Source organism: Drosophila ficusphila, unplaced genomic scaffold (genome assembly GCF_018152265.1).
Source record: "Drosophila ficusphila isolate 14025-0441.05 unplaced genomic scaffold, ASM1815226v1 contig_412, whole genome shotgun sequence".
Lineage (NCBI taxonomy): Eukaryota > Metazoa > Arthropoda > Insecta > Diptera > Drosophilidae > Drosophila > Drosophila ficusphila.
In genome coordinates this window covers 757,781-785,527 of record NW_025064326.1, presented here as the reverse complement: position 1 = coordinate 785,527, position 27,747 = coordinate 757,781, and the positions used below count along the sequence as shown (strand labels likewise).

The window sequence follows — 27,747 nt, the reverse complement described above, 5'->3', positions numbered from 1 at the left end:
GCTTGTGTTTTGTTTTTGGTCCTGCCTCCTTGCAGTTTGTCATTTGGCCGGCTGCAGTCCACTGGCCGCAGACTCGGATGAGGATTTATCATCCTGGCCCAGTCGCACAGCTCGCCGCTCCCACACATCTGCACAGCAGCCAGCAACAGGATAAAGGATAAGCGATTTATGTGTGTGTGCGTGTCCGAGTTTGCCTTAATGAACATGACTTGTTTACAGCCGGGGTCAAACAAATAGGGATGCCACATTAAAGTAAAGCAGTAACTGATTGGATACCAGCACCCAATGAAATCCCTTCGATCACTTTGGTTTTAAGATCCAAATCTTTATTATTAGTGAGTCACAATATAACAATTTAAACCACTATTTTCCCTTTGCTATGTGAGCAAACAAACAAACACCAATAAAAACACAGCCCGTCAACCCCACAAGTAATTTGTAATTTACGAAAATTGTTATTATCCTTGAAAGTTGAACCTTGAACTGGCCATTTACCACGCAGGACAAATGCTTTTTATTTGACCACAACTTTCGCTGATGGGAATCAGCCCCTGAATTCCATGTTTGGAGGGGCGAATGATGATGATGATGATGGGTCCTCTTCTGGGGAAAAGCCTTTGGGGCACCGCACATTTCCATGTAAGGACATAAACGGTTATGATTTTTATGGTGCGACCCCGAAACACTTTTCGGGCATGAGTCAGTGTCCTGGGACAATTCCTCCTGCGCCCCCCTGGCATCTTACCCACACACACACACACTTCAGGAAGACAGGAACAGGAAAAGGAGCAGGAGCAGCCAACAATGGCGACTGGGAAGGAGCTCGAGGAACGCCGGCTGATAAGGCCGCTAGAGCAACGTTTCCGATGAGGCCTTCGTCGTCGCCGTTGTCATCTGGCATCTGGAACACATCTCACATGTGGCCTGCATGTGCGCACAAATCAGAATCGGTTGGGAATCAGGGGAAGGTTGCCTCAGATTGAGTCAGCCGCAGCCAAGTTGATGGGATCTGTTTCGAATTCAGGGTATATCGACTACAGGAACTCTTAGGGCACAAGGTATTTCAAAATGTACATCTCCGGTTGGAATTAAAAATGATGCCAGATGATGCCAAAAATTAAATGAGAATTTTTAAATCCAATTCTTATCTCTTGAGAGTATTGGGTTACTCCATTCCATCTGTTATGGTTTCCCGAGAACCATAACATTAAGGAGCGTCTCGTCTTCCGCGTCTTCTCCTAATGAGAAAGGGTATTGCCTGATTCGTCGCAGTCTGCAATTTGGCAGCCACTTCCTTGCCAATTGAGCCGATCAGGCGGCGCCCAAAAGAGGTATTGCCACCAAAGCGAGTGAAAAGGTGGGAGAGAGCGGCCTTTGCCGTGGGTGCGACAGAGAAGGCGAGCGTGTAAAATATTTTTATTGCACCTTCCTTTTATGATGGCACTTCCGGCTGCGATAACCGTCGTCGTCGGCATCGTCGTCGTCGGCAGTTCAGCGTCATCGTCGTCGTTATCCACTCGAGATCTCCTGACGCACTGTGGAAGCCGTTGACAGGACCAAGTGGGAGAAAGGGACGGCCTCTGCGGGCCGGAGGGAGAGGGCGATAGCCGGCAGAAGAACCCTGGGCAATTAGCCCGGACTTTGGCGTGTGCTGTATCTGCATCTCTACCTGCCTCTGAATGGCAGTGACTCCGGCCCTCCCACATCGCCTCGGTCGCGTCATTTGCTCATTTGATGACTGGCGACTGGACCAGAACCGTTTAATGTTTTACAAGCCACTTTCCAGCTCAATTTGCGTACGGCGACGGGCGGGAGAAACAAAAAAAAAAAAAAAACAGCAGAAGGGAAAGACGTTGTCTCAATATCGGTTATAGGATCATTGACACTCTTGTCAGCGTCGCGCCCGGCTCAAAATATCCAATGTCGCCTTGGCCAACAGTGGTGCAAGTCTGGTCATTTAGCTTGAATACTTTATTCGATTTTTTGATTTGAAATTTTATAAAACAAGAAAGGAAGATAGCTTCGGGGAGCCTAAGCTCATACACCAAATAAACTTAAAATTTGTGAATTTTGGTAAATTTTCAGCGAGCTTCTTTTTTTTTTTGGAAATTTCGAAAGGGGTTGCAGTTTTTTCAGGAACACGAAAACAAATGTCTCTTAAAATTAGAATTTAAACTGGTAAAGCTTTGATAAACTGCTAATTTCGAACATTTATCGGCCGTGAATTGCTGGCCAGGAATTGTAGGCCAAAAAGGGACGGAGGCCGCGTCTGGGCCGGCGACTCAGGTTTTATGGCATTCCGGCATGACTTTCGCCTTCCCATTCAAATGCGAGCGACTCCTCGCCCGCGCCTCTCTTTCGGCCAAAACCAAAGACCGAAAATGCGTCGAGCTGCCTGGGACTTTGTTTTGCTGGCTTTAACGACGTCAACTTGACGCCGAACTAATTGATGCGATAACTCGTGTTTATCACTCACTTACCCGAGAAACCTCAGCTCAGGCAGAAGTAGAGGCAGAGGCAGTATTCAAAACAGGGCGGCGATGTCGATAGCGTAGAAATATTTTTGAAAGAGCGGCGACAACGATTCGTTTCCATTTCCACTCGGCCTTATCGCCGTGCATTTCTGCTGCCGCTTATCCAATATTTTAATCTCGCACTTACCAGCGGAGGTCGGAGGACCGGGAGGCCGAAGTCGCAGTCGCGACTCCAGATAAGGACTTTTACGTTTTACGACGGCCGAAAAGGGAAGTAGAGCAGATCAGAGTAGCAGTAGAGTCCGTTAAAACCCGATGAGGGAGTGGCACTGGAACGGGAGGGGCAGGGGGTTGCAAGTGGCACCCGCATAGAGGCGGCTTCCTGATGCATTAAGCATATTTTATGACCACTTAGCCAACTCGAACTCGAAGCCGAGTGCGGCGGCGGAATGGAGGTTAATAAAACAAGTCCACCGGGGTTTGTATTACTCACGGGCACAAACACAAACTCCTGCAGATGCAGATCGGTCACTGGGAAGTAAAGGAGCTGCTATGCGGCTATAAAAGATTGATGATCTCCTGCGGATAAGTGAGTCACATGCAGGTAGATAGATTGATGATTTGAAATCAAACTGGAAAATATTCATAGCTTGTCTTCTTCTAAATATTATACCACTAAGTGCTGGTTTTAAAAATAGGCAATAAATTACTTTAAATCCCTTCTATCTGTTCTGAAAGTTCCTAAAGCCTCTATGAAAAGGGTGAATGAGCTTATCGTGTGAATCTATTATGACAGATTCCATTTGTAACCCAAGTCGCCCACTGCTCCTTCTACTCCGCCTGCTTCTTGCCTCCTCGTCTGGTTTCCAGCGATAATAACTCAAACTTCTGTCTGGCTTTCGGTTGAGTTCTTAATCGTGATTTCCAGAATTGTATTTCGAACCTCGAGCTCCGCCTCAGCCACAATTTGGATTGCGGTGGTGGTGGTGCAGATACGCGGTATGAAATTTAAATCACTTTGATTGATTGCTAGATTAGCTCCAAAGGGAAACAGAAAGAGGCGAACAGAGAAAGGGGAGGGGCAAGGTGGCAGACGGAGATAAGTGCACAGGGTGCTGGCTCGGGTGGGTTGGGTGGTGCAGGGTGGCTCCGAGGTCGGTGGTGCGGCTCGCACCTTGGCTTATGTTAATTGATTTAATTTCGCTACAATGAAGTCATCGCTTATCTGCCAGACTTCATAAATATGCAGGCTCCAAGGGTGAATTAAAAGTGCCAAGGAAATGGAAAGCGAAACTGTCAGCAGCTCAGCACCTGCTGTGTGCGAAAGAGACAGCCATGAGGGGGAGAGAGCGAGAGGGACAGAGAGAGGGAGAAAGACTGAGCCAACTCAAGGTTGAACAATTTTTGGGGTTTTCGGTGGAAATGAGTTAAGCAACTCCATTGATTATATAATAGCGATCCCCTACCTCTTTTCCGCTATATTGTAATGTGCGAGTCTCGAGTTACAATGGCAACTATTTTTACACAGGAAAAAACAATTTGCGAGTGGTTCTCGATTGCTTGAATTCGGCTAATGTACTTCGTTTGAAATTAAATCAAGAAATTTTCAAAGGTTTTCGATGAGTGTAAGCTGAAGGTCAATCGCACTTTTCGAGACGAAAGCTTCAATTAGTAAGTATTATTTTTCTGTGCAGAAGTTGTGGCCTGAAGAAGAGAGAGGGAGCTGCGGTTGGAGAGGGAGAGGGAAAAAACGCAGACAAAAAACAAAACTTAAGTAGATTTATTTCGTGATAAATGTTTTTTTCACAACAACAACAAATGCTGGCTGTGCTAATCTTAACGATGCATCTACCCGAAAAGCGAACGAAATGAAATAAAGCGACGAACGGCGAAAGAGATGGAGATACGCAGCTAGAGGGAGACGGCAACAGTGCGGCACCGCAGAGTAGAAGTAGAAATAACCCCAAAATAAGCAACAACTGTGAGTTTGCTCGCTGCCTTTGCTTTTTATCAGCGTGAGGATCTCTTATCAACTCACTTCCATCTGCGCTCTCAGCGGAGTTTTTTCGTTCAGTGGAGGATGAGGGGGAGGAGGGGGAGGGGCATCCAGGTCAGGGGGGTGGGGGAGGGATGGCAGGGAAGCGGGGGTGTGCCTCCAAGTGCTGCGTCATTCGGAATAGGAGGCAACACTGAAACAAATGGCGGGCTCCAAGCAGGATTAGTTTGTTTTTATTACGAAATTTAAAAAACCATTTATGTTTGATTAATGTTTCGTTTTTATCAGTGTAGTTTTTTACTTTAATAGTTGCTGCTGCTCTGCTGTTGTTGTTGCCCCGTATTTTTAGCGTATTTTCTTGAAAACGCTTTTTCGATGTAGTGCAATCAGCAGACGTTGATCTGTCGCATTTGTTCATATTTATGTCAATAAATGAGCACGTAACAACACAGACATACAAACAACGAGTGTACCGACTTGTAGCAACATAATTGCAAAACAATTGCTTCTGCCAGAGTCAGAAAGAGATGGTTGGAGGGAGGGGGAAGGGGAGGGGCGGGTGTTGGCAGTTCATCACCCCAACAACAACAACCGAAAACCAAAAACCGAAAACCGACAACAACCAGCAGCAACAACGCAGAACAACAACGCGAAACAACCGCAGCGGGCGCATTTATCAACCTTTTGCTGATATTCACGCATGAAGTGTTTATCGCTGCATAAGCTCGAAGCACAAAACACAAAAAGTAAACACCCACAAACTGTGGAGAATATATTCTAACACATAAGCAGGCAAGAAAGACCAAAGTTGGTTCACAATTAAGTAGCGAGCAATGAATACCCTGTAGTTTTATAAATATTTATATATCTTAATGATAATAACGATACTTGTATAATAAAAGGAAAACTATTATAGAATGCACTGCTGAAATTACTCATTTTTAAAGCTAGGTCGAGTATGTAATAAAAAGACATAACAATTGTTATTTTTTGGCTCACGTTGATCTAAAGTTATGCGTCCCTGAACTGAGGTATCTCATGGGTATCTAGGGTATCTCAAAGTCGTGCCGAAAACCCTGGACTCAGGGGTTAGCCGAAGGGGGTTGCAAGGGAGCTGGCGGCAAGCGGCACGTTTAATGAATCTAATTAAAAGTCAACAATGGCAAACGAGATAATCGTCGCAAAGGCAACCAGCAGACAACAGGGAAGTCGGCAGGGGAAGGTGGTGGGTCGGATATAGCTCCATATATCCGACTTTAGCGCTGGGCCACGACGCATGCGCAACATGCTGGCAACTGGCAACAGCTGATTCCGGAGAGCGAAATGAGCTGAAGAGCGAGAGAGCGAGTGGGAAACCGGGCGATTGTTATCGCTGGGAAAGAAGAAAACGTTTTTTTGCATCTGCAAAGTTGCCAGGGAAATGGAAATAAACCAAACGCCGATAAGAATCAGAGGCGGAGGTCGCCCGAGATGTACGCGTAGATGGGGAGTGCCGGGAAGCCGGGGAAGACCGGGAAAAGAGTAGCGGAGGCAACATAAAAATAGATCTGCGTCGGGCGATAAGCGCGCAAGGAAAGCCGAGAAAAAGCTGAACAAAAGCCCCGAGAGCCAAAAGCTGCAGAATGATGATGGAGAGTTGATGGAGATGCAGATAGAACTGGCCAAGTGGAAGTGGCTGTGGATGTGGCTGCGGCCGGAGCAGGTGAATGATAACCAACGGCGAGATCACACTGTACGACAGATGACTCACTTCAACTTGGGAAAAGCAAACATGTTGATTCCCAGTATCCGAAATAAAAACTCTGAAAAATCGGATATGTATTTAACATTTAACCAACTTGAAAGTTATCATACTATTTTAAATATCTAAAGTCACCATGCCCTCTGCTTTGGCCACCCATTTCTCTCAGTGCATTCAGATACAGATACAGAGATACAATTAAACACAAAACGCTTATCACTAAGCAATAATCAGAATTCCATTAGCCGTAGACGCGATATCGCTGAAAAGCATCTCCCTCGCGCACAAACACACCAGCACACACTCGCACACACCCTCTCCGAATGTATCTTTCCCAGCGGGAAAAAACCTGTGGAAAATATGCTTCTTTCCTCTGCTTTCTTCATACAAGAAATGTGTGGAAAACCTCCTCTACCCCCTCCTTTTCTGCCTTCTCTCCTTGCCAAATACACGGGGGTGACACACAAAAGGCAGGGGTAGAGGAGGTTTTCCAGTGGATCTACAGCTGCTCAAAGCAGGACAAAATCCACTGGATCTACAGCTGCCGAAAGCAGGGCAAAATCCACTGGTTTTTGTCCTGAAAAAACCAGTGGAAATCCACTGGTTTTTGTACTGAAAAAACCAGTGGAAATCCTGCTGCCTAACGCAGGACAAAATCCACTGGTTTTTGGCCTTCCCGCTTTTCAGAATTTCCACATGCAAAACAGCAATAAAAAAGAATACTTTTTAAATTGGTATATGCATTTATTAATCTATTTACAGTCCAAGGGCTTTATGACAAAAGTATTGTTGTATGTTTTATTTTTTGCCTTAGTGAACGGTGAACGCAGATCATCTTGATATGTCGTTTCTGAGTGACTCTGAAAATAAAAACCATAATACATTAATATATTACATATTAATACAAATAATAAATATATAAAAAGTAATGGAAAAAATAGAGAAATTTAGAAAAATAAGTAATAAACATAGTAAAAAGCATGGGGACACAGGACTGTACTTACAAATGCTTCTGGATTGGCTGCGGCATCGGAGTCCAAATGGCCGAGTTCTTCAAATAATGAAATCGGAAATCCCCGCTTGCGCACGTTCAGATTTGCCATTAATATTGACATATGGGCCAGAATCTGTGATGTCGAATCTATTACAAATTTTATGAAAATAAACATTTGTTTGTTCTTGTGAAATTGAAAAATAAATTTAAATAAAAAACTTACTTACTTACTTGACAACCGCCTCTGGCGGCTAATATTTAGTTTTCGTAAAAATGCTTATGTTCACCATATCCGTAACGCTGAAATAAGGATATACAAACAAAAATATTTATGTTATAACTTACCTTTATCTTGTTTTTTAGAATAAACTTAACTTTTTTTCACTTTTGACACATTTTGCACGACATTTTATACTGATGTGACCGTGCATATTCTGAAGAAAGACAATAATTAGTCACAACTTCGTTGTAACTTATGGTCATATTCAGAAACCCACCCCATTTAGCGGTCCCAACGCCTGCCAAAAGAAGTAGGTTTTCATCTATCCCTACCCCTACGCCTGCCAAAAGCAGTAGGTTTTCCACTGGTTTTTTCAGGACAAAAAAACCTACTTCCCACTTTCCCGCTGGGTTGTATCCGTATCTGCAGTTCAGTATTTCAGTGTTTGTGTATCCGTTCGCCGCTGGTTGGTTGGCTGGCTGGCTGGCTGGTTGGCTGCTTTTCTGTTTTCTGTTTTGAGTTTTCAGCTCAGTTTGGTTCTGTTTCTGTTTCTGGTTCTGCCTCTGCCTCCGCTTTTGCTTTTGGCTCTGCCTGCGATGTTATCTAAGCGCAGAGCTCGCCGCGCTGCGCTTCTTATCAGTGCTTTATCAGTTTTGTTTCGAATAATTCCGAGGCGAGCGAAGGAAGTCGACCGCAGCAGAGAGCCTCGGTCTCGGGGTCTCCGGGCCGCGATATCTTATTTCAGTTGGCGGCAGCGGCGGCGGCGGCGGAGCGACGAGAGAGAGATACGAATCCAAAACCGAATCCCAAACCGAATCCGAATCCCAATTCGAGTGCGAGTACGAGTACGAGTTCCAGCCAAGAGGCAAAGATAAACAACTTGCCCGGCATCCCGGCATCAACAAACATCAGCTGTGCTGCGTCGTCATCGCATCGCATCGCCGCTCGGTTCGCTCGGTATCCGTATCGGTTGTATCTGTATCTCTCAGCGCGCACGAATTTCATTACTCACCGCCCCAGCCGGTCGCTCCGAGTCTCAGTTTGCCGTGGAACGCGGAGCAGGCAGCAAGCACGAGCGGTACGCGGTACTCAGTTCTCGATACCCGATACCCGACACCCGATACCCGATACCCGACTCCCAGCGGTTCGAGGGAAACATTCGAAAGCGATTCGCCGCTGAACGTTCGTCAGCGAAAATTTGAATAATTGCAGCAAAGTGATTCAAAGTGAGTCAAAGTGAGTTCCCACGTGCAGTGACAACATAATTGCGCCGAAGTCTGGCCAAAACTGAAGAGCCAAAACATGTGCGAGTGAGAAGGTGAAGAGCCCAACTAAGCCCGGATTACCACAAGTGGATTACCATATACGAACCAGAGAACAATGCTCAGCAGCAATTCCAGAGGTGAGATACGTCGAAGAAGGCTTTTCAATGAAGTTTAAGAGGGCTTATGAGTAATGATTGAAAGAAACTCTAGTTACTATCTGTTCAAACGAGGATAATACGGACCTTTTCTATTCGACAATTAAAAAGTTTCAGTTACAGAAACGATTAAAGGTTGATTACACATCTGCCAACAAAACTAGTTTCACTTGTTAGGAACGTCAAGATATCCAGGCTGGACTTATCTGGCTGAGATGTAACATATTCATCATTTCCAAGAAAATGATAATACTCTATTACGATGTTTATATTCTGAGAACAACTGGGAATTTTGAAGCCCAGATTAAACTAAAATTATTCATTTGTTGTTTATTCATTTAGTTATATTAAGAACCAAAGAACTTGAAATGGTATTGCCAATGTAGGCTTTTCGCGCCCAATTCCCTGAACCCTGAACCCCCGATGACAACCTGCAAGTCATGTGTGTGGGTGTGCGAGGCAAGAGGGAAAATCCCGCCAATTGCCGTCGAAGCCAGCCCTTGGACATTGGCTAAAAGGGGAGTGGGGAGGGGAGGACCGCCTGTCCGACATGTCCGGCACTGTAGTCCAAGTCCAAGTCCGCGATTCGCGTCCATGGCAGCAGCTTTGGCTTCGGCTTCGGCTTTCGGTTGCTGCTGCTTATCAGTCGCCTATCTGCGCTGTATGGCTTCACATTCATTCCACGGCCTCAGCTCGGCCGGCTCACATGTATCTGCATCTGTGAGTCCGAGTATCTGTGTGTGCGGCGCTATCTGCGATCTGCGGCGAGCGAAGCAGAGGAAGACGACGGACGGGGCTGAAATAAAAAGGAGGAATTCTGCGGATTGTTGTTATTATTGTTATTATAATTCCTTGAAGTGAATAATCAGCGAAATATAATCAAAAATGGGAAAAACAACACAAAGCGAGGAGTGCGATGTGTGGAGGGGGCACTGTATCTCTTTTGAAGACTACCAAAAGGGGAGGGGGAACGGGGAACGGGGTACAGTGGAGCTATCGAGTGGAGTGAAGGCTGGGACACCGGCCTCGCCAGCAACTACTGTGCGTAGTGGATGTGAGTACTGCTGGCCAACTTGGCCGGCAGAAGAGATACAGAGATACTGGGCAACAGGGAATGGGTGGACAAAAGCAAACAATGCGGCCCTCGCAGCAATTATTATCGCTTTCGCAGTAAGGCCATTTGGCTGGAACTATCTGCGATATATATCTGCAACTATTAGTTGAGACCTCTGGGCGGGAAACGTCCGTGAAGCCCAGACACTCGCTCGTGTGTTTTGGTAAGCTATTGAGTTAGCACACAAAACACTCGCTGGCCACTACTTGTATCTTAACTAAACAAATCTGTATCTCTTGCAGGTGATTGTTCCGATACCACAGAAGAGATGACCGTCGACAGCAGAGGTAAGCTGACTCCAAATCCCCGTTCGGATGGAAATATCCTCCTCAAAGTAGGCTACATCCTGTCGTCTGTCCGTTGTTCGTTGTCCGTTGTCCTTTTGTCCGCCGCTCATCCGCGATAAGTTCGCAGCTTAGGCGAAATGGGCCAAAGCCAAAAATAAATTCTTATCTGGGCGACTGCAGGAAGCAGGCGACTGTCCCCGTCCCGCTCTATCTGCTGCCGTCTCGCTCTGACAGACATAACCCGTTAATGCCCAATAATAAATTCCCGATGTGTGTGGACCCTGTGGAATTTCCCGTCCCGCAACTTCGCTGCTGGCTGCTGATATTCTGCCAATAAAAATTTAATCCGAAAAAAGATGAAGACGAGAGCCCTCTAATTTAATACAATTTTTATCAGTGCAGTGGCACTGTTCCCAATTCCTCCCCTCCCCCTCCCCCTCCTCGCCTGCGGTTTTTGTGATTTTGACACCTCAGACCTTTAAACCCTTTCGACTTTCGGGGAAAAGGGGTGGCCACAACCCTCGTTTCAGTCGCTTCGACGGACTGCAGGAAATGACAACGGGTCAAGTTGTCTCTCGCTCGCACTCGGCGTCTATTTCCCCCCTTTCCACCCCTACCAACCCCTTGGTTAGTAACCCCTTGGGCAGCCCTCCCCTCGGGTGGAAATTTGACTTCACTCCGACATCATTGGCATCAATTTCGTATCACTTCATAATCATCAGCAATGTCAACGTCATTGAGACGATGTCTCTGACCCCCGCCCCCAACCCCTTCGAGTTTCCCAGGAGCGGAGTGGCGGCTCAGCGCGGGGAATAGAATGTTTTCAGTAGATAAAGGACGGCCATAAACCCCCAGGATTATCGTAAAGTTCATGCCACTTTATTGGAGTGTATTTACATGGATACTCTCGCCTCGGAATTTCATTTAATCCAAATAATTTATATTCCACTTAATAAAAGTTTATTATGGTATCTAATAGATAATTAAATCAGTTTAAATAAACTTTAAACGATTCAATATCCTTTTGAAACGATGAATTTTCAGATCATCCCAGAACACATTGGCTGGTCTAATCCGTAATCCCAAACCTCAACTCCGCTCCTGCTCCTTTTGGCCCGACATTCCGGACCATTTCGCTGCCATCTCGGGCATTCATCATTAATAATCCCCCGAAACCGGCGGCAATTGGAGCAGGGCAACCCATCCTCCTCCTCTTCCTTCTCCTCCTGGTTCCCTCTTCAAATCTCAGCCCTTCCACGTGGCCGTTTTTGTGCTGCGTCAGTGAAAGATTTCCAGAGCACACACAGACCCAGGGCCACAAAATCCAGATGGAAGTGGAAGCGGGGGAAAAGGGGGCGGTCGAGTGGCCAGTGGGCGTAACAGTTCGCCTAAAAAGTGGGCGTTTGTCTGGGCTAATCTTTATCTGGCTGTTGACACTCCATGGCGACGCCAAGCGACCGAGGAGCCGAGGCCAGTCAGCCGGCAAGGAGGAGGAGGGGCAGAGTGTGTGGCATTCCTTGGCCCACTGTCCCCCAATTTTTTGGCCAAAGATTGCCACACTTGCATTGCCTTCCTTGCCAGCGAGATTGAATTAGGGCCTTCTCCTTGGGTATTTCAAGCTGAAGATAGTTTTAAATTTTATTGAAATTATTAAGATTTGGATAGCAGGGGTTACATTGATGGGTAATATAAGTGAATCCGCAAAATCACCACCTTATACTTTCTTCTAAAATATATTCAATATTTCTCACTTGCTACAACAAATAGTTGTTCTATCTATTCTTTAAGAAGCATCTTCTTCGCAGGGTATTCTATCTTCCAACTAAAGTCGCTCTCCTATCTTGTAGGTTTTTCTGGGTCCGCCCCTTGATGTTTGTTTGTTTGTTTGTTTGCGGTGGCTTCTGCTGCTGTTTGGCTACCCCTCCGCCCCTTCGCCTCCCCCTCCACTCCCTCCTTGATTTTCCCACTTCACTTGCTGGTGATTCTGGTGTACATGGTGTATCTGGCGATGGTGATGATGACGTTGCTCACTTTCGGTGCTCTTCATTTGTTGTTGCTCCTGTGCAATGTACTGTAAGCGCATCTCCTGTCTCCCTGTGTGTGCGTGTGTGTGTGTGTGTATGTGTGTGCTTGTATCTCTGTGAGCGGCTGTGTGTGTGTGCTGGCTTTTTATCTACGAAATTCATGAATGCTTCGGCTTATCTTGCAGAATTGCATACTTGCAGCCCGGCCCTCCCCTTTTGGCCTGGCTTTTTGGTTGGCTGCTCCTCCCGTTTTCTGTTTTCCCTCCTCTGCTCCCCGCTTTCCCGCTTCCCTGCTCCTCTGATCCGAGTTCCCTGTTGTCTGCTGTTGGTTGTTGGCTGTTGGCTGTTGGCTGCCTTCTAATGGCGCTAAGTGGCGACCCCCGCGCAGCCCACCCCAATCCGCTCTAATGGCATTTTATCTATGGCATAATTTTTTATTATGTCTCCCTCTGTGGCCGTGCTGCTGGCTTAATGACAATCCGGCCAAACCAAACCAAACCAAACCGAACCGAAGCGAACGGAGCCAAGCGAGCCACACACAGACAGCGAGTCAAATTGTTAGATAGCTTTTCGGCATGTAATTAATCATTTGACAAGGTTCAGCTTAGAGGGAAAGGGAAGGGATCGGATGGGGGGTAAAAGTTTATATATCTGCGTTTTTTCGGGGGTTCATGTTCATGCGGGACGCACTGCAATTGCTGCGGGCCAAAGGCGAGTGCAACAACAACAACATCGACGGCGGCGGTAATCGAAAAAGAAAAAAAACCATTACACGGCGCTCGACTTTATCGCCTGCGCTCCATCAACTCACGGCCCTTACCCTTGCCCCCATTTGTTGAGACCCCGTCCTTATCCTTGGCGAAAAATATCAAGCATACGCCATGTGGGCTGGTGTAAGTGCACCATAAAACAGGGAATCGCACAGGTTGGGGCCCACTATTGCCTGGATTTATGATTGGGAATATAAAGCACTGGAACAGCACTTCGCTGCCTTCATCTTTTGTCGATTTACTCTTTTCCGATCCATAAAGTCGGGGTGCAGTGATTTCGGGGGCCAAACACATTTTATACTATTTTAACAATAAATTACCAGCGAGGAAACGTTGAAATATTGCCAGGGAAGAATGAACACACTGCGAGAAAAAGTTATTCCTTGAGGGGTTTCGTTTTGAAAACTATGTGTAGAGTTTTCCCCAGAAGTCCTAACAGAAGTTTAAAATATTCCTTGTTTACTCAATACCATTTATAGCACTTTATTGTTCTCCTGATTTTCAGGCAGGACATTTTTCGTGTGTGGCAGTAATCGTAATCCTTTTTGCGGCGCGGCATTTATGAAATGTATTCCCGCCTTATCGCCGGCCACAGATCGCAGCTGGTGGTCCTGCTCCTGCCGCCTAAATCCCCTTCTGACCCGTGGTCCTCCGACTGAGATGATGATGATGATGAGTTCGACTTGGGGCTTTGGTCATAAAATGCTCGCTCCCAGCTCCCAGCTCCAAGTCGAAGGAGGAGAGTCCTTTCTGCCTTGTCCTTGCGGTTGCGCAGACAAAGGAGGCGGAGGAGGGGGGAGGAAGGTGGGGGGCAGGAGGAGGACCCGAGGGTTGGCCTCACTTTTTGCGGTGGCCATAACACCAAACGCAATCCTTTGGATAAATTTTCTTATCTTCGTCGACCAGACGACGATATTATTTTTTAATACAACAACCGAAATTTGTATGCTCGTGTGTGAGTGCCTCGTAAATGTGCGTGTGTGACTGTGACTGCTACTGCGAGTGTGTGTGTGAGCGTGTGTGATTTATGCTGTAATTTTTTTATGTATATGGATGGCATTATATAGCTCTTCATCATTCTTGTTTGAAAAGTAGGGGTTCCTGAAGGAAGAACGAAATTTGGATTTCGCTTGAGGAAAAAAGCTTTCGACTTGACCCGCAGTTAAGGATATTCATCCTTAGGGATCATTCCCTTTTAAGTATTATAAATCTATATACTATTGCTTAGTATATTTCTAACTTCTAGCCAGCAAAATCGATTTAGTTCGTCAATCAGAAGTCCCTTCCATCGAGGACGCGTCTGTCAATCAATTAGCTGCGTGTCAGCTCGTGAGTTCCTTTTCTCCGCCTTGTCATCCGAGTTTGACTTGGCTTTCCATTAACCCCTTCTATCCGCCACCCCCTGCTACTTTCCCACTCTCACGGCTGTTTGCATTTGGCTGTTGGCTGCTGGCTGCTGGCCGTTCTTCGAATGCCAAACTCACGCACGAATGACCCTCGTCATCGATGTTGATGGTTCCTGATTGCTGGCTGTTGGCTGTTGGCTGTTTGCCTGCTTATTTGTACAAATCCAGTGCGAAATTCAATCAGCAATCGGAGCGCATAAATCGATTTGAAGCCCCGGCGACGGATTTGCCGAGTCAGTGCGGTGTGCTCGACATTAACTGCTGGAAGCTGGGTGGCTTGCCCTTTGAAGGAGTGGAAACTCCCGGGATTATTCCCCTCCCCAACTTGCCTGGATTCTTGCAACACTTTCGGAGCTCATTACAAGCAGTTAGCAGGCAGTTTGCACTTCATCATCGCCAGGTAGCCTCCGTCCTTCCTTCGGAGGCATCCACTCCAGCATTTATGGCTTATTTGCTGCCTGTCAGTCACTTTGCAGCCCCCCTTCCTCCATCCCCTTTCCCCATCCCCCGCCTTCTGCCGATCCCAAGATCCGAAGAGCAACCCAGCTCGTTCGCAACGTTGTAAACGTTTATGGTTCCAGCAGAAGAGCAGCCTCGCAGCCTCGCATCCGCATCCACGAACCCCGAGCTCTGGGCCTTCGTGCCTGCTTCCATTCTACCTTCCTCCTTTCCCTTTCCCCCCACTGCTCCTCGCCTCCTTTTGGCTCCGCTCCCCAACTCAAACCCTGCGCCACACAGACGCACACACTTTTCGGGGCCTAATTGGTAGGTAATGATGTGTCTGGCTCGCCGCTTTGTTAGTCAGTCCAGGAGGTGCACGGTGAGAAATGTATGCCAATTCTTTAAATAAAATATAAGGTGGGAAATGGAAAGAGTTTAACTTACATTTCAACAGTAAGCCAAGGGTATTGATAAGTAAACTTGTTACTTTGTTTTTACTTTGCTGATATTCAAAGTCTTGCTGAGAACTTTTTTGCCACGTTTTTAGTACCCCCTGATTTCCCTGCGTGTACTTCCAATTGCTTTCCCCAGGTTGCGTGGCCTTTTTTGCTGCGTTGCCAAACGGGCCGGCAGTTAAACTCCGCCGGGAACTTGAATCGGGCACCCAACTTGGAATTGGAGTTGGACTCTGGGACTCTCCACCTCTCCACCTCTCGACATCTCGGACTCCTGGGACTTCGCGGCGGCCTCTGGCTTTGTAGTCGGCCAACTGGCTGTTGTTGTTGTTGTTGTTGCCGTTGTCGCTGACTGCGCGCATCTTGTTAGCAACTCGGACGCCTGTTTCCCGTCCCGCCCCCTTTTCGCCGCCCCTGCCCATCAGCGAGTGGCTTGCTGTGGGGTCCTTTGTTCTGGCCTCCTTTAGCTCCTCGGCGAACTGGCCGTTTGCCCTCCTTCGCGGGGGAATCTCATTCCCATTCCCATTCACACAGCTCGCAGGCAATTTTCGCGCCTCCTTAATTTACTGCTGAAAAGAAATGCTGCTCCCCCGCCGCTTGGTCGGTTGCTCTTGTCGTGATTGCTTGATGAACACATCAAAAGTCATCAGCACAGAGAGAAAAGAGAGCAGTGGAGTCAACACAATGCCAGACACGACTTTGGACTTGCCACGCCCCCCACTCCCCACCACCCCCACCCCCATGAACTGGGTGTAACAGTAAAGCCATCGAGGGAAACAAGCCGCTGCCGTCGTGTCTAAAAGGGAAAATAGGAGAGGGAAAAGGGAAATGGCCCAGAAGGAATGGGGGAGTGGAAAATCACAATTGAATTGTGACTCCTCGGGGCGGTTGTCAGTGCTTGATTGATCTGCGAAAAGCGTGATTTGTTTACAGCAATTGCAAATGTTGCTGCGGCGACATGTTGCTGCTGCTCGCAGTTCGCGGGATGTTGCTGCTGCTGCTGTTTCTGCTGCTGCGCCATGTCCACCAGCCGATGATTTTATCGGGGAAAGAGACATTTATGCAAATGCCAGGCTTGTTTAATAAACGCAAATTATGAGCCCGGCAGCAACATGTTGCAGGTAACGCCGGCAACAGTCGATGCCAGATTAGCGACATTCAAACTTGCACTTGGGTCAATTTAAATTTGTGCAACAGTTGCTGCACGGCAACAGCAACTCCTTGCAGCAGCAGCAGCACACAGATTGTGGGAGCAACAGGCAGCAGCATTGTGTTCGCCAGAGATCGCAGTTGATCGCAGTGCAGTGCAGTGGTGTTGCTGCCCGACGACAACTGTTGCTGTTGCTGCTGCTGCTGCTGCTGATCGAGCAATCAGGCGGAGCAACCAGCAGCCAGCAGCAATCGCCGCTGAGCGTGCTCACACGAAATTTTCAAGTACTGCGACAATTTCCCTGCCGCTCCCCCTCCCCTCTCCGCCTCCTTTGCCTGCTGCTCCCCCCTCGTTATCAGCGCGCCATGCAACTGCAACAACTGCAACAACGGCAGGCAACAGCGGCAACACATCTCAACAGTTGCATCAATTGCTCAACATTGAACCCTGGGCACAGGCCCAGAGGATCGAGGATCACCCCTTCCTCCTTCCTCCCCCGCGGACGCCCCTGCCCCGATATCATTTGCACGTTTTTTAATTAAGACATCAAAAAGAGACTTTGACTTGGGCGATTTCGAGGAATTGCCTGCCGTCTGTCTTTGTCTGCGGCTTGTGTTTCGGTTTCTATAGATCGCAGATAGAGTACCTCATAGGTTGGTCTACATCGACAGTTGCGGTTGAAACAGTAGAGCTGCCACGAAAAAGGATTCTGCGAAAGAACACAAAACCTTAAGTGGAATGTATAATGTTTGAAATGCTGCCACCATTTAGTTATAGATATGTTTTAGTTCTATTCAAAGCTCCTTCCTTTTTTTTAGTACTGATGCGTTGCCCTCTGCTGTATGCAGAATTCTCCCACTCCCCCAATTCGAAGCTCCTAATCTCTTCCTGCCGTTGACATCAGCAACTCTGTTTGAACCAAGTGAACTAAATTAGTTTTGCTCGCAAGTACGAACTTCTGTTCGAAGCCATTTGGCTTGGATTGGATTGGTTGCTTGGTTGCTTGGGAGTACAAAGTTAAGAGGTTGAAGAGGAGCCAAAATTGCTTATCCGCGCATCGGAGGAATTCTGCTCTCCGGGTTCCCATAGAGACCCCTCGGAGGCGGAGGAGGAGGTGCTGACTACGCGAACGAGGGGCAGGAATCGCAGTTGGGGCTGCAAAGAGGAGCAGGTCCTCTGCGGCGAGTAAATCACGAATAGCTTGGAAGCCCCCGAGATATGAGAATGTTGATTATTTACACGGACACACGGCGCAGAAACAGATCTGCTGGAGCCGAGCATCCCTCCTCCTCCTCCGAATCCGATTGCGATTCCTTCCTGCTGGCCAAGTGTGAAGTGAAATGAAATTTGCGAACTTTGCGCTCTTTGCATTCGCTTCCCGGCCTCTTTCTTTGATTAATAACAATTGATAAGCGCGGACTTGGCCCAGAGACTTGGCCCAACCGCTCGCCGAGCTGCTGATGGCGTTGATTACCCGTGCCAGGTCCCGTAGTGCCAGTCCAGTCCGCAGACCACTCGAGATCCCAAACCGCAGGTTCGCAGCTCTCCCGGAACGGAAACCCAAGGCAAGGTGGCAAAATTTTCGCGCGAAAATGAAGATTTCTCTTATCACAATTGGCAGCTGCAGACGTTCTCCCCCTTCACCCTTCACCCGAAACTGGAAACCCTTCTGCTCGCTCACGTTTTTCAATTTCTGCGCTCCCCCGAAAGAATCCCGATCATCGATTGCGGCTCCAGAAATTTGTTTAATTATACTCCCTGGAGGATTCCCGAGGCGGTCCGCAGTAGTCCTCGTCCGATTTCTGTGACTAATGAGGCAGCGGAGCCGAGGAAGCACCTTTGGCTAGGTTTTACCTAATGTAGGAAATAGTCTTAGAGAACGAACCTAACGCTTCCGAATCCCCATTATCCAACTGAAATCCTCATTACGCATACGCCCCCAGTGCCATTTAGCCAACTCCCAGTGCTGGAACAGCCAGACGCACTGGCGACTGGCTCCCGCCAAACTAGACACCTCTGTCTATTCCCCAGTTGGGCCACCATCTCCGCAGAGATCTGCCAGCGATTGCCAGAGCTCCGCGCTGCCAGAGTTCTTGCCTCGAGTTCGGGTTAACTGACCCCGAAACGATTAGCAGCGACGGCGGTCCGCGGGTTGAGAGCCAGCGACAAATGAACAAAGGGTCGATCCTGGCTCCCTGCCTCCTTTTCTGGCCGAGATCGGGCCGAGGAGAGCCACAAGGAGAGCCCGGGCCAAATTGTTCGATTGTTTATGGCTGCCAACAACGCCCACCGAGTGGAGAGTGGAGTCGCGGCCAAGTGAGAAACCAGCAACAATCATCTGCCGTCCGATAAAGTGCCAGGTATCCCCTGCCCACCTGAATCCCCCTCCCTCCTTCCTCTCTCCTCTCCCCCTCTCTCTGTGTGTTTTTGTTGTGTCGCTTATCGGCGAGGATCGATCGCAGCTCCAGCTCTTCTGGGGAGCAGGAGGAGGAGCAGGGGGAGCAGCGAAGCTGAAGACGGCGGCCGAGCTGATTTAACAAATTGATAAACAATTGTTGGCGTTGGCCGCAGGGCGGGGAGGCGTACAGAGGGGGGATCCCCTCACCCCCAAGCCACCGAAAGGTGTGTGGGGCGGCGTAACGTTACGAAACGGCTAAACAAACGATCGAACGATCGCAGTTTCAGCGAAGACTGCATGTTCCCAGATCCCAAATCGATTTCGTATGCCAATGCGTAGCCTTGGGATTCCTCCACGCACCAAGGGGTTAAGAAAAGTGCACGAGAGGTGTTCCAGCCTCAAATTCTTAACAGGTTTCGCAAAGACTCCATAAATGTAGAAAATCTAATAATCTGTTCGAGGACTTTCTCTTTTAATCTAAGAACTCAGATACCCATAAATACATTGATATATTTTTATATGCATTATTTTGCTTCTGGAGAAAGCATTTTGAAAAGGAAACCAGATAACATCTGGTGTGGGAAATCTACTTAAATTTTTCGCCATTTGAAACCTCCTAATCTTGGGGTTGCCAGAACCGAACCGAACCGAACCGCTCGAGAACGAAAACGAGGAGAGGGTGTTGCGATGGCACTCGCGGAGCAATCGCTGGTGGAGATCTGCTGCCCCAACTGCCACACCAGCGAACCGCCGAGGAGAGAGATCCCGGCCAGGGCTAATCCAGCTGTCGCTGGGGGCAGGGCTGTGGATCCCAGTCGCAGTCCCAGCCAGAGCCCAGAACTCAGAGCCAAAGCCACAACTGAAACCAAAAGCAAAACCAAACCAAACCACAACCAAAACCAAAGGCCATTGTTAGCTGTTAGTCTCCCGTTCGCACTCTATCGGCACTCGGCCATCTCGCCGCTCCTCTCCGCTCCTTTCCGCTCCTCCCCGCGCAGAAGGGGCTTCTTTCTTCTCCCGGACAAAACACTTTACGTGTGCGGCTTATCGCCACCCAATCGAAGGCAATAAATATCTTACAAATAAGCAGAATGCCTCGGAATGCCAGCGAGCCCTTCGATCGGGGGCCAGCGGGAGTGCGATTCTTCTAACCGATTGCTCACGTGCAGAATTGTGTGAATTCGTGAAAAATCGACGGCGGCAATTAGGGCGGGCCGTCAATAGTTTGGCAACAGTTGCGGCAATTGTTGCGGTGGCACCACCAATACACAGGCACCATCACACAAACGGCAGCAATCACGGGCAATTCAAAAGACTCAGGCGACGAACTTGGTGTCCACAGGAAAAAAAGTTTGAACCTTCTTTTTATATTGAAATTGATATGGAAAATATTGTTAAATTAGTGATATAATTTCGTGCCAGTGATTATTTTTGTTTTTTTTTTAAATCCTTTCAAGGAAAACTAATATAATTTCGGTTTGTGGATAAATGTTCTTCTTTTTTCCAATTGCTCGAGACTCGTTCGCTCTGGATGTGCTGACATTTCAATAGCCATCAATTGACAGGTCAACGCGCATCCTCGCCAGCCCCGAGAAGGGGATCCACGGGCGGGGACTCCGGCAGGGGCCTTTGGGAGCTGCGGCCCGCACGAGCAGAGCAAATGTTCGAGGCGGTCGAGATGTCGAATTTCTGGCGAAGCGAGATGCAAACTGCAAACTGCGACGCTTATCCGGCGGCTCCATCTGCATGCCATGTGTGTGCCATGTCCATGTCCACGTCCACTTGCACATCCACATGCACATCCAGCGACCGCCGCCATAATCTCGGCCAGCATCGCCGTTGGTCGTTATAATATTTCGCCGTGGCCAAAACAGAAACAAATCAGATGTCAGTTCGGGGATTCTTTGCAGCTTCTCGAGCTCTGCGGCGATCCGCGGGCCCTAATCATCGGTGGCCAGTGGCCAGTGGCCATGGCCACCATGCGCTTTTCTTTCCCCTCCCCTCCGCCAGCGTTTTCCACGTAAGAGATGGTCAGCGAGGATAAAGCAGAGCGCTGGGCAGCAGCTTGTCCAGCGGGTCCTCTTGTCGCATTGTTTTCACAGCTCGACCACTGACAATTTGTTCGATAATAATTGCCAAGGCAGCCGGCTGACACATAGATTCCGCTGCGTCGGGTCCCCGCATCCATCTCCGGGGGAGGTGGGCGATGGGATGCCGCGGATTCTGGGAAGCCAATTTGAGCCACTAAACTGCCATGTGGCTGTCTGACCCCGGACTTGATTCCCATTCCCAGGAATGCGTCTAACGTTCTAGGGAAAGAGCTCTGATCTTTCGAATGCGAATGATATCCTTTAAACAAAGGATTACTTCTGAACCCAAATAATTAATGCAGATAAATGAAGATTCTTAATTATTACACAATCGAATTTAAATACGTTAAGTTTCAAGATAAACACACTTTCTGAATCAAAAGATACTCTATATCATAAACTTTGCCATTTTCAGATTCCAAAGATTTGACCGCCCAGGAAATGGGCGAGGACAAGCAGCAGCTGCTGGAGGACCAGCTGGAGGACCAGTTGGAGGACTCGCGGGAGCAGCAGGAAAACACCAACAATATCAACAACAACAACAATAACAACGATGATGATGATGGCGGAGATGAGGATGCGGCCTTCGATCAGCCAGAAGAGACTAATCCCGAGCGGGATCAGGATTTGGGGGAGACGGAGATGGACTCGAACCAGGATCCCCGGCAGGAGGAGCCCGACGAGAGCCCCAGCACTCCGCCGCGGAGTCCCTGCTCCCCGCAGCTGATCCCCAAGCTGGAGCAGCCCTCCACTCCGCCCTCGGAGGCGGAGCCCTCGCCGTGCCCCTCGCCCAAGTTCCCCAAGCTGCGGCTCAACGCGCTCCTCGCCTCGGACCCCGCCCTCAAGCCGGACGCCAAGGAGCTCACCCTGCCGGACTCCCGCCTGCTGGCTCCTCCGCCTCTGGTCAAGCCGGAGCCCCCAGCCCCGTCCCAATCCCAATCGCAGTCGCAGCCGCAACAGCAGCCGGAGGTGGTGGAGCCCCTGCTGAAGCCGGCCAGGTTCATGTGCCTGCCTTGCGGCATCGCCTTCAGCTCGCCCTCGACGCTGGAGGCCCACCAGGCGTACTACTGCTCCCACAGGATCAAGGACACGGACGAGGCCGGCAGCGACAAGTCGGGCGCGGGCGGGTCCGGGGCCTCCGCCGGCGAGGGAGCGGGCTCCTCGGGCGGATCCGCCGAGCCGCCGGCCAAGATGGCCAGGACCGGGAAGCAGTACGGCTGCTCGCAGTGCTCCTACAGCGCGGACAAGAAGGTGTCCCTCAACCGGCACATGCGGATGCACCAGACCTCGCCGGCGGCTCCCACTCTGGCCAGTCTGCCCAGCATGCCCAATCTGCCCAGCCTGCCCAATCTACCTGGTCTGCTCCAGAACGGGATGACGCCGCCGCAGCTGGGAGTGGGAGTGGCGGCCAGCCAGCTGGAGGACAGCCCTAGTCAAGTGAGTAAAGTGTTCAGGTGCCAGTTCCGCGTGGAATGCCTTGCTAACTGCGGTGTAATCCCCTCCAGCAGCAGACGGACCGCTACTGCAGCCACTGTGATATCAGGTTCAACAACATCAAGACCTACCGGGCGCACAAGCAGCACTACTGCAGCTCCAGGCGGCCGGAGGGCCAGCTGACCCCCAAGCCGGACGCCTCGCCGGGAGCGGTGGTGGGATCGGGGGCCGCAGGAGGAGCCACCACCCCGGCGGCTGCTCCAGGAAAGCTGAGCCCGCAGGCCAGGAACAAGACGCCCACTCCCGCGATGGTGGCTGCTGCTGCTGCCGCGGCGGCGGCCGCCTCCCTCCAGGCCTCCTCCCACTCGCACCCGCCCTTCCTGGCCCTGCCCACCCACCCGATCATCATCGTGCCCTGCTCGCTCATCCGGGCGGCCAGCTTCATCCCGGGTCCCCTGTAAGTTGCTGATGATTCCGTTTCGATTGGGTGCCTAACTTCTCTGATCTGCAGCCCCACTCCGAACTCGGGCATCGTGAACCCGGACACCACCTGCTTCACCGTGGACAACGGCACCATCAAGCCCCTGGCCACCGCGCTCATTGGAGCCTCCTTGGAGCCGGAGCGCCCCTCGGCGCCTTCATCCGCCGCGGAGGCCACGGAACCCAAGAGCAGTCCGCCGGAACCCAAAAGGAAGGAGGCGGGCAGCAGTCGGTAAGTTCAAAGCCAACTGGATGGTGATCTTCTGAAAGGGGAACCCCAGTATAACCCAATATCTGCCTCCAGGGAATCTGCGCCTCTGGATCTCTCGCTGCGGCGGTCGCCCATTCCGCTGAGCTCCCTCAGCCTGAGGCAGCGCCAACTGCGCAGTGCCCTCCTGGACGTGGAGGAGGTGCTCCTGGGAGCCGGCAAGGAGAACGTGGAGACCCCGCGCAGGGGACGCAGCGTGACCCCCGAGCAGATCGTGTGCGCCCCCTCCCTGCCGAGCAGTCCCTCCATGAGTCCCTCGCCCAAGCGGCGGGCCATCAGCCCGCGGAGCTCCGGGGCAGGGAGCGCCTCCTCGATGTCGCCGCCGGGCCTCAACGTGGCCGTGCCCCACCTGCTGGACATGCGCTCCATGCTGCCCGCGGACTTCGGCCTCTCGGAGTCGCTGCTGGCCAAGACCAATCCGGAGCTGGCGCTCAAGCTGGCGGCCGCAGCTGCAGCAGCGGTGGCGAGCGGCGGCGGGGCGGCAGCCTTTCCGGCGGCTCCCCTTCCCGCCCAGACCGGCGGCGGCAACCCGGGCGGCGGCGGCGGAGCATCCGGTGGCCCCCAGCAGCCGCAGATCTACGTGAAGCAGGGCGTGTCCAAGTGCAAGGAGTGCAACATCGTGTTCTGCAAGTACGAGAACTACCTGGCTCACAAGCAGCACTACTGCGCGGCCAGGAACCAGGAGGGATCCGGGTCCGGCGAGGGGGAGGCCAAGTCGGCCGTTTCCCCCTCGAATCCCGGCGCAGGGGGATCGGCGGGAGGAGGAGCGGGAGGAGAAGCTGCCGCTTCCGGGGTGGAGACCACCCCGGTGGCCTACCAGCAGCTCATCTGCGCCGCCTGCGGCATCAAGTACACCTCGCTGGACAACCTGCGGGCGCACCAGAACTACTACTGCCCCAAGGGAGGAGCGGCCGCTGCGCCCGCGGTGGCGCCCCCCGATCCCGGACAGCTGGCGCTGGCCAAGGAGAAGTGCGGCAAGTGCAAGGGCCTGCACGAGATCGGGCTGCCCTGTCCGGCGCCCGCGCCACCAGCCCCCGCCTCCAACTCGAACTCGAACTCCGGCGCGCAGCCCGCCTCGAACAGCCTGAACAAGTGCCCCGTGTGCGCCGTGGTGAGTCCCACGGCGGCGCTGGCCAAGAAGCACATGGAGATGCACGGCACCGTGAAGGCGTACCGCTGCAGCATCTGCCAGTACAAGGGCAACACGCTGCGCGGCATGCGCACCCACATCCGGACGCACTTCGACAAGAAGACCAGCGACGTGAACGAGGAGCACTACATGACCTGCATCTTCGAGGAGGAGGGCTCCGCCGCGTCCCAGGAGCTGCCTCCCCTGGCGGCAGCAGGAGTGGCTGCAGCGGCGGGCCACGATGCCATGGAGCACCCCTCGCAGATGTTCAACTGCGACTACTGCAACTACGCCTCCAGCTACAAGGGCAATGTGGTGGGTACTCCTCGAACGCCTCGACAGTTTTCGAGCCCTTAACCATCTGGAGTTCTTTCAGCTGCGACACATGAAGCTGATGCACCCGCACGTGGCCCTCAACTCGCCCTCCATCTCCCCCGACGCCAGGGATCAGGAGGTAACCTCGAATCCCACCTCGAACCTGCTCTCCAACTCCGATGGCTCCAACGGGGAGGCGACCAGGTAAGATGCGGAGTACAATGGATCTTTAAACACAATTAAAACCCTTCAACTCACAGCTTCCACATCAAGTCGGAGCCCCTCGATCCTCCGCCGACGAGCCTGAGCCTGAGCCTGGTGCACGAGAACAACAACTCGCCGGTGACCACGCCGCACATCAAGGACGAGCCCATGGACGTCCTAGCAGAGGGGCTTCCCCCGGCGGACTGGTGCCGCCGATGGCCTCTCCGCTGAGCAACAGCAGCGTGGCCGCCGCAGCCGCCGTCGCCGCCGCCGAGGTGATGAAGAAGTACTGCTCCGCCTGCGACATCTCCTTCAACTACGTGAAGACCTACCTGGCGCACAAGCAGTTCTACTGCAAGAACAAGCCGGTCCGCCCGGAGGCGAGCGACAGCCCCAGCCCGAACCTGATGGGCGGGGCCGGGGGCGTGGGCATCGGCGGGATAGTGGGCGGCATGGTGGGCGGCCACGGGCAGCAGAAGAACAAGGAGAACCTGCAGGAGGCGGCCATTTGAGAGCGCCAGCTGCGGTGGGAGGCGCAGCGCAGGCAGCTGGAGTGGTACTACACCTGCTTCTGAGCAGGGAACCTTCTCGAATCGCAAGCACAGCAACCCTCAATCAACGACAGTATTCCCGGAGAATCTCCCTGTCGCTGCCCTCCACTTCCACTTCCACTCCCGCTCCAGGTTCCAATCGCCACTGGGGGAGCGACTCCTTCGACCGACTCCTTCCGATCGATAGCAGTAGGCACACACATACTGTTCCGTACACGCATATATAGCTTACCTATACATACAGATAACAGATATAGACATATAGATTACCTAAACGTAGACGCGTACCCATGCAGTGGGAACCATGACATATAATGCATGCCAAAGCTTACCACTTAGACAGAAACTAATCGAGTGCAAGAAACTACAAGTTTTCAACGGATTGCGCGGACGGAGAAGACGGAGTGTTCCAATCCAATAGATCCAATATTATTGTGTAATTGGCTCGCTGTTCCACGCAGAAGAGCGAGAGATCCAAACTGTGTAATTTAACTGAGTACATTATTTATTAAGTGTGTGCGACAATAAAACTAATTAATTTATTCAACAATAAGTGAATGCGCTTTTTCTGATCAGTTATTTAAAAAGTACATTTTTAAATTTAACGGATACGAAATGGGATGCCACGTTGATACAAAAGGAGTGAACTGAGCAGCACGATCAAATTAACGGTAAGTTAATCAGCTGTTCAATTTGGCATGTTGAAACTGCAAAGTGCTGCCAGATCGGCGGTGGAAGATTGCCTAAAGTGACCGTTTATATCCGGAAAAAAACCCTCAAAAAAATACGGAAAAACCGAAGTGGAAAATCAAGAGCAAATTAATTGTGTTATATTATACGTTAAAAAATTCATGAACGCAACTACACAGGCTGATCTGCGCAATTTTCCCAATTTAAACAGTGTAACTAAAGTGCTGAAACATGCATTCTTGCCAAATAAAGATCAACCAGTTTTTCATTGTTTTCAGCTTACTTTTCCTAACAGTTCCTGGCAACAAGCCTCTGAAAGCAAATTCATGAACATTTACAACTAGTGCATTTTATTTCACTTCATATATGTATGTATGTAGTACATGCGACAGATTGATTAAACAGTCCATTATTTAAAAAATAAAAGTAAAGAGAATTTGAGCACACTCCTGGTTTTCTGGAATTACTGGTGCTCCGCCAAGATCTCTGATTGCCAAGGAGCGTCATTAACTAAATGCCACGTAGCGCCTTAGGCAATGACGCACCAAGGGGCTTAACCAGGGTTAATACAACTTATTACTCTTTTTTCATATCTTGAATTTAATGGTATAGCTGGAAGCTAAGCAATTTCAATAGAGTGTATAGTTGTGTGCAGGGCCTCGAATCAAAAGGTAGACTTAGTACAAGTAAATAGATGTGGAGAGCATTCTCGAAAACGCTTCCCGCCTAGATGTGTTTGTTTATTAATGTCTATGGGGAGCCAGGCGCAGGACGCCGACTACTCGGTGGCGGCCATGGCGCGGGCCTGGGCGCGGACTCGCTTCTCGTACTCCAGACGGTTCTGGCAGTAGATGGTGTAGGCCTCCGCCTGGGCCGGGTCTTTGATGTTTGGCTCGTTGAGCAGGTCCTGGATGCCCAGCAGGATCTGCTTGATGGTGATGGCTGGGCGCCAGTCCTTCTCCTCGTCGAGCAGCGACAGACAGACGGTGCCCGAGGGATAAACGTTCGGGTGGAACAGTGGTGGCTCAAACTTGCACTTGGGCGGCGAGGTAGGGTAGTCGTCCTTGAAGATCATGCGCAGCTTGTAAAGGCCGCCCTCCCAGGGTGTAGACTTTTTGCCGGGGATGGCACACTCCCAGATCATCAAGTTAAGGGTGCCATCAGGATTCTTGGCGGGACGGGCCACAAAGCCGAAGGGGTGATCCTTTCTCCACGCCTTACGCTCCTCGCCCAAACGTGTGATTGCGATGCCGGACATGCTTGACTCTCTGGTCTTCTACTTCCGGTCGTTGTATCCTGCAAGTCCTGCTCTTAAGCTTCCGGCGATCCCACTGCTTTTTCGCACGCGCGTCTGTCTGCAAGTATGTGATTGTGTGTGTAATCGGCTGCAATGTGTCTTTTGTCTCCGGTGCTCATTCGTGACGACTTCTCCGGGAACCTACCTTCTCTTTTGCGGTTTACGCTTCAAGGTGCTACGAAAATGCCTTTTTTGGCCTTTCGCTTACGATTATTTACCGTTTTCGCAAATTCTAGCGCAATTTTTTCAGCAAATGAACGCTTGTGGTCGCAAAAGGTCTAAAATTGTCACGGTGAACGGTCTCTCTCGCTTGTTTCCGATAGTTAATGTGACCCTTTGACATTAAACGCAAATAAATACCAAAACCTCTTTTAAATGTTATTTTTTAAATGTGAATTT

The 27,747-nt window shown here is 50.4% G+C and overlaps 2 protein-coding genes across 2 annotated transcripts; one reads left to right on the top strand and one right to left on the bottom strand.

The window, feature by feature from the left end:
• Positions 1-7,963: 7,963 nt before the first annotated feature.
• On the top strand, positions 7,964-25,914 carry LOC108091494 (zinc finger protein ush). The gene is given in 9 exon segments (XM_017190720.2): positions 7,964-8,827; positions 10,202-10,246; positions 21,396-22,417; positions 22,489-22,871; positions 22,926-23,126; positions 23,199-24,606; positions 24,668-24,810; positions 24,867-24,996; positions 24,999-25,914. Coding segments are annotated over 9 exon segments (3,741 nt in total). The 5' UTR covers positions 7,964-8,805; the 3' UTR covers positions 25,386-25,914.
• A 717-nt stretch (positions 25,915-26,631) lies between these two features.
• On the bottom strand, positions 26,632-27,659 carry LOC108091566 (SUMO-conjugating enzyme UBC9-B). The gene is made up of 2 exons (XM_017190839.2): positions 27,494-27,659; positions 26,632-27,406 (listed from the first exon to the last, which is right to left on the bottom strand). The coding sequence occupies exon 2, from the start codon at positions 27,307-27,309 to the stop codon at positions 26,830-26,832; it is 480 nt and encodes a 159-aa protein (XP_017046328.1). The 5' UTR covers positions 27,310-27,406; positions 27,494-27,659; the 3' UTR covers positions 26,632-26,829.
• Positions 27,660-27,747: the final 88 nt, after the last annotated feature.

What these genes read in the sequence shown, in the direction of transcription:
- LOC108091566 (XM_017190839.2), bottom strand. Translation starts at nt 27,309, where the DNA reads ATGTCCGGCATCGCAATCACACGTTTGGGCGAGGAGCGTAAGGCGTGG.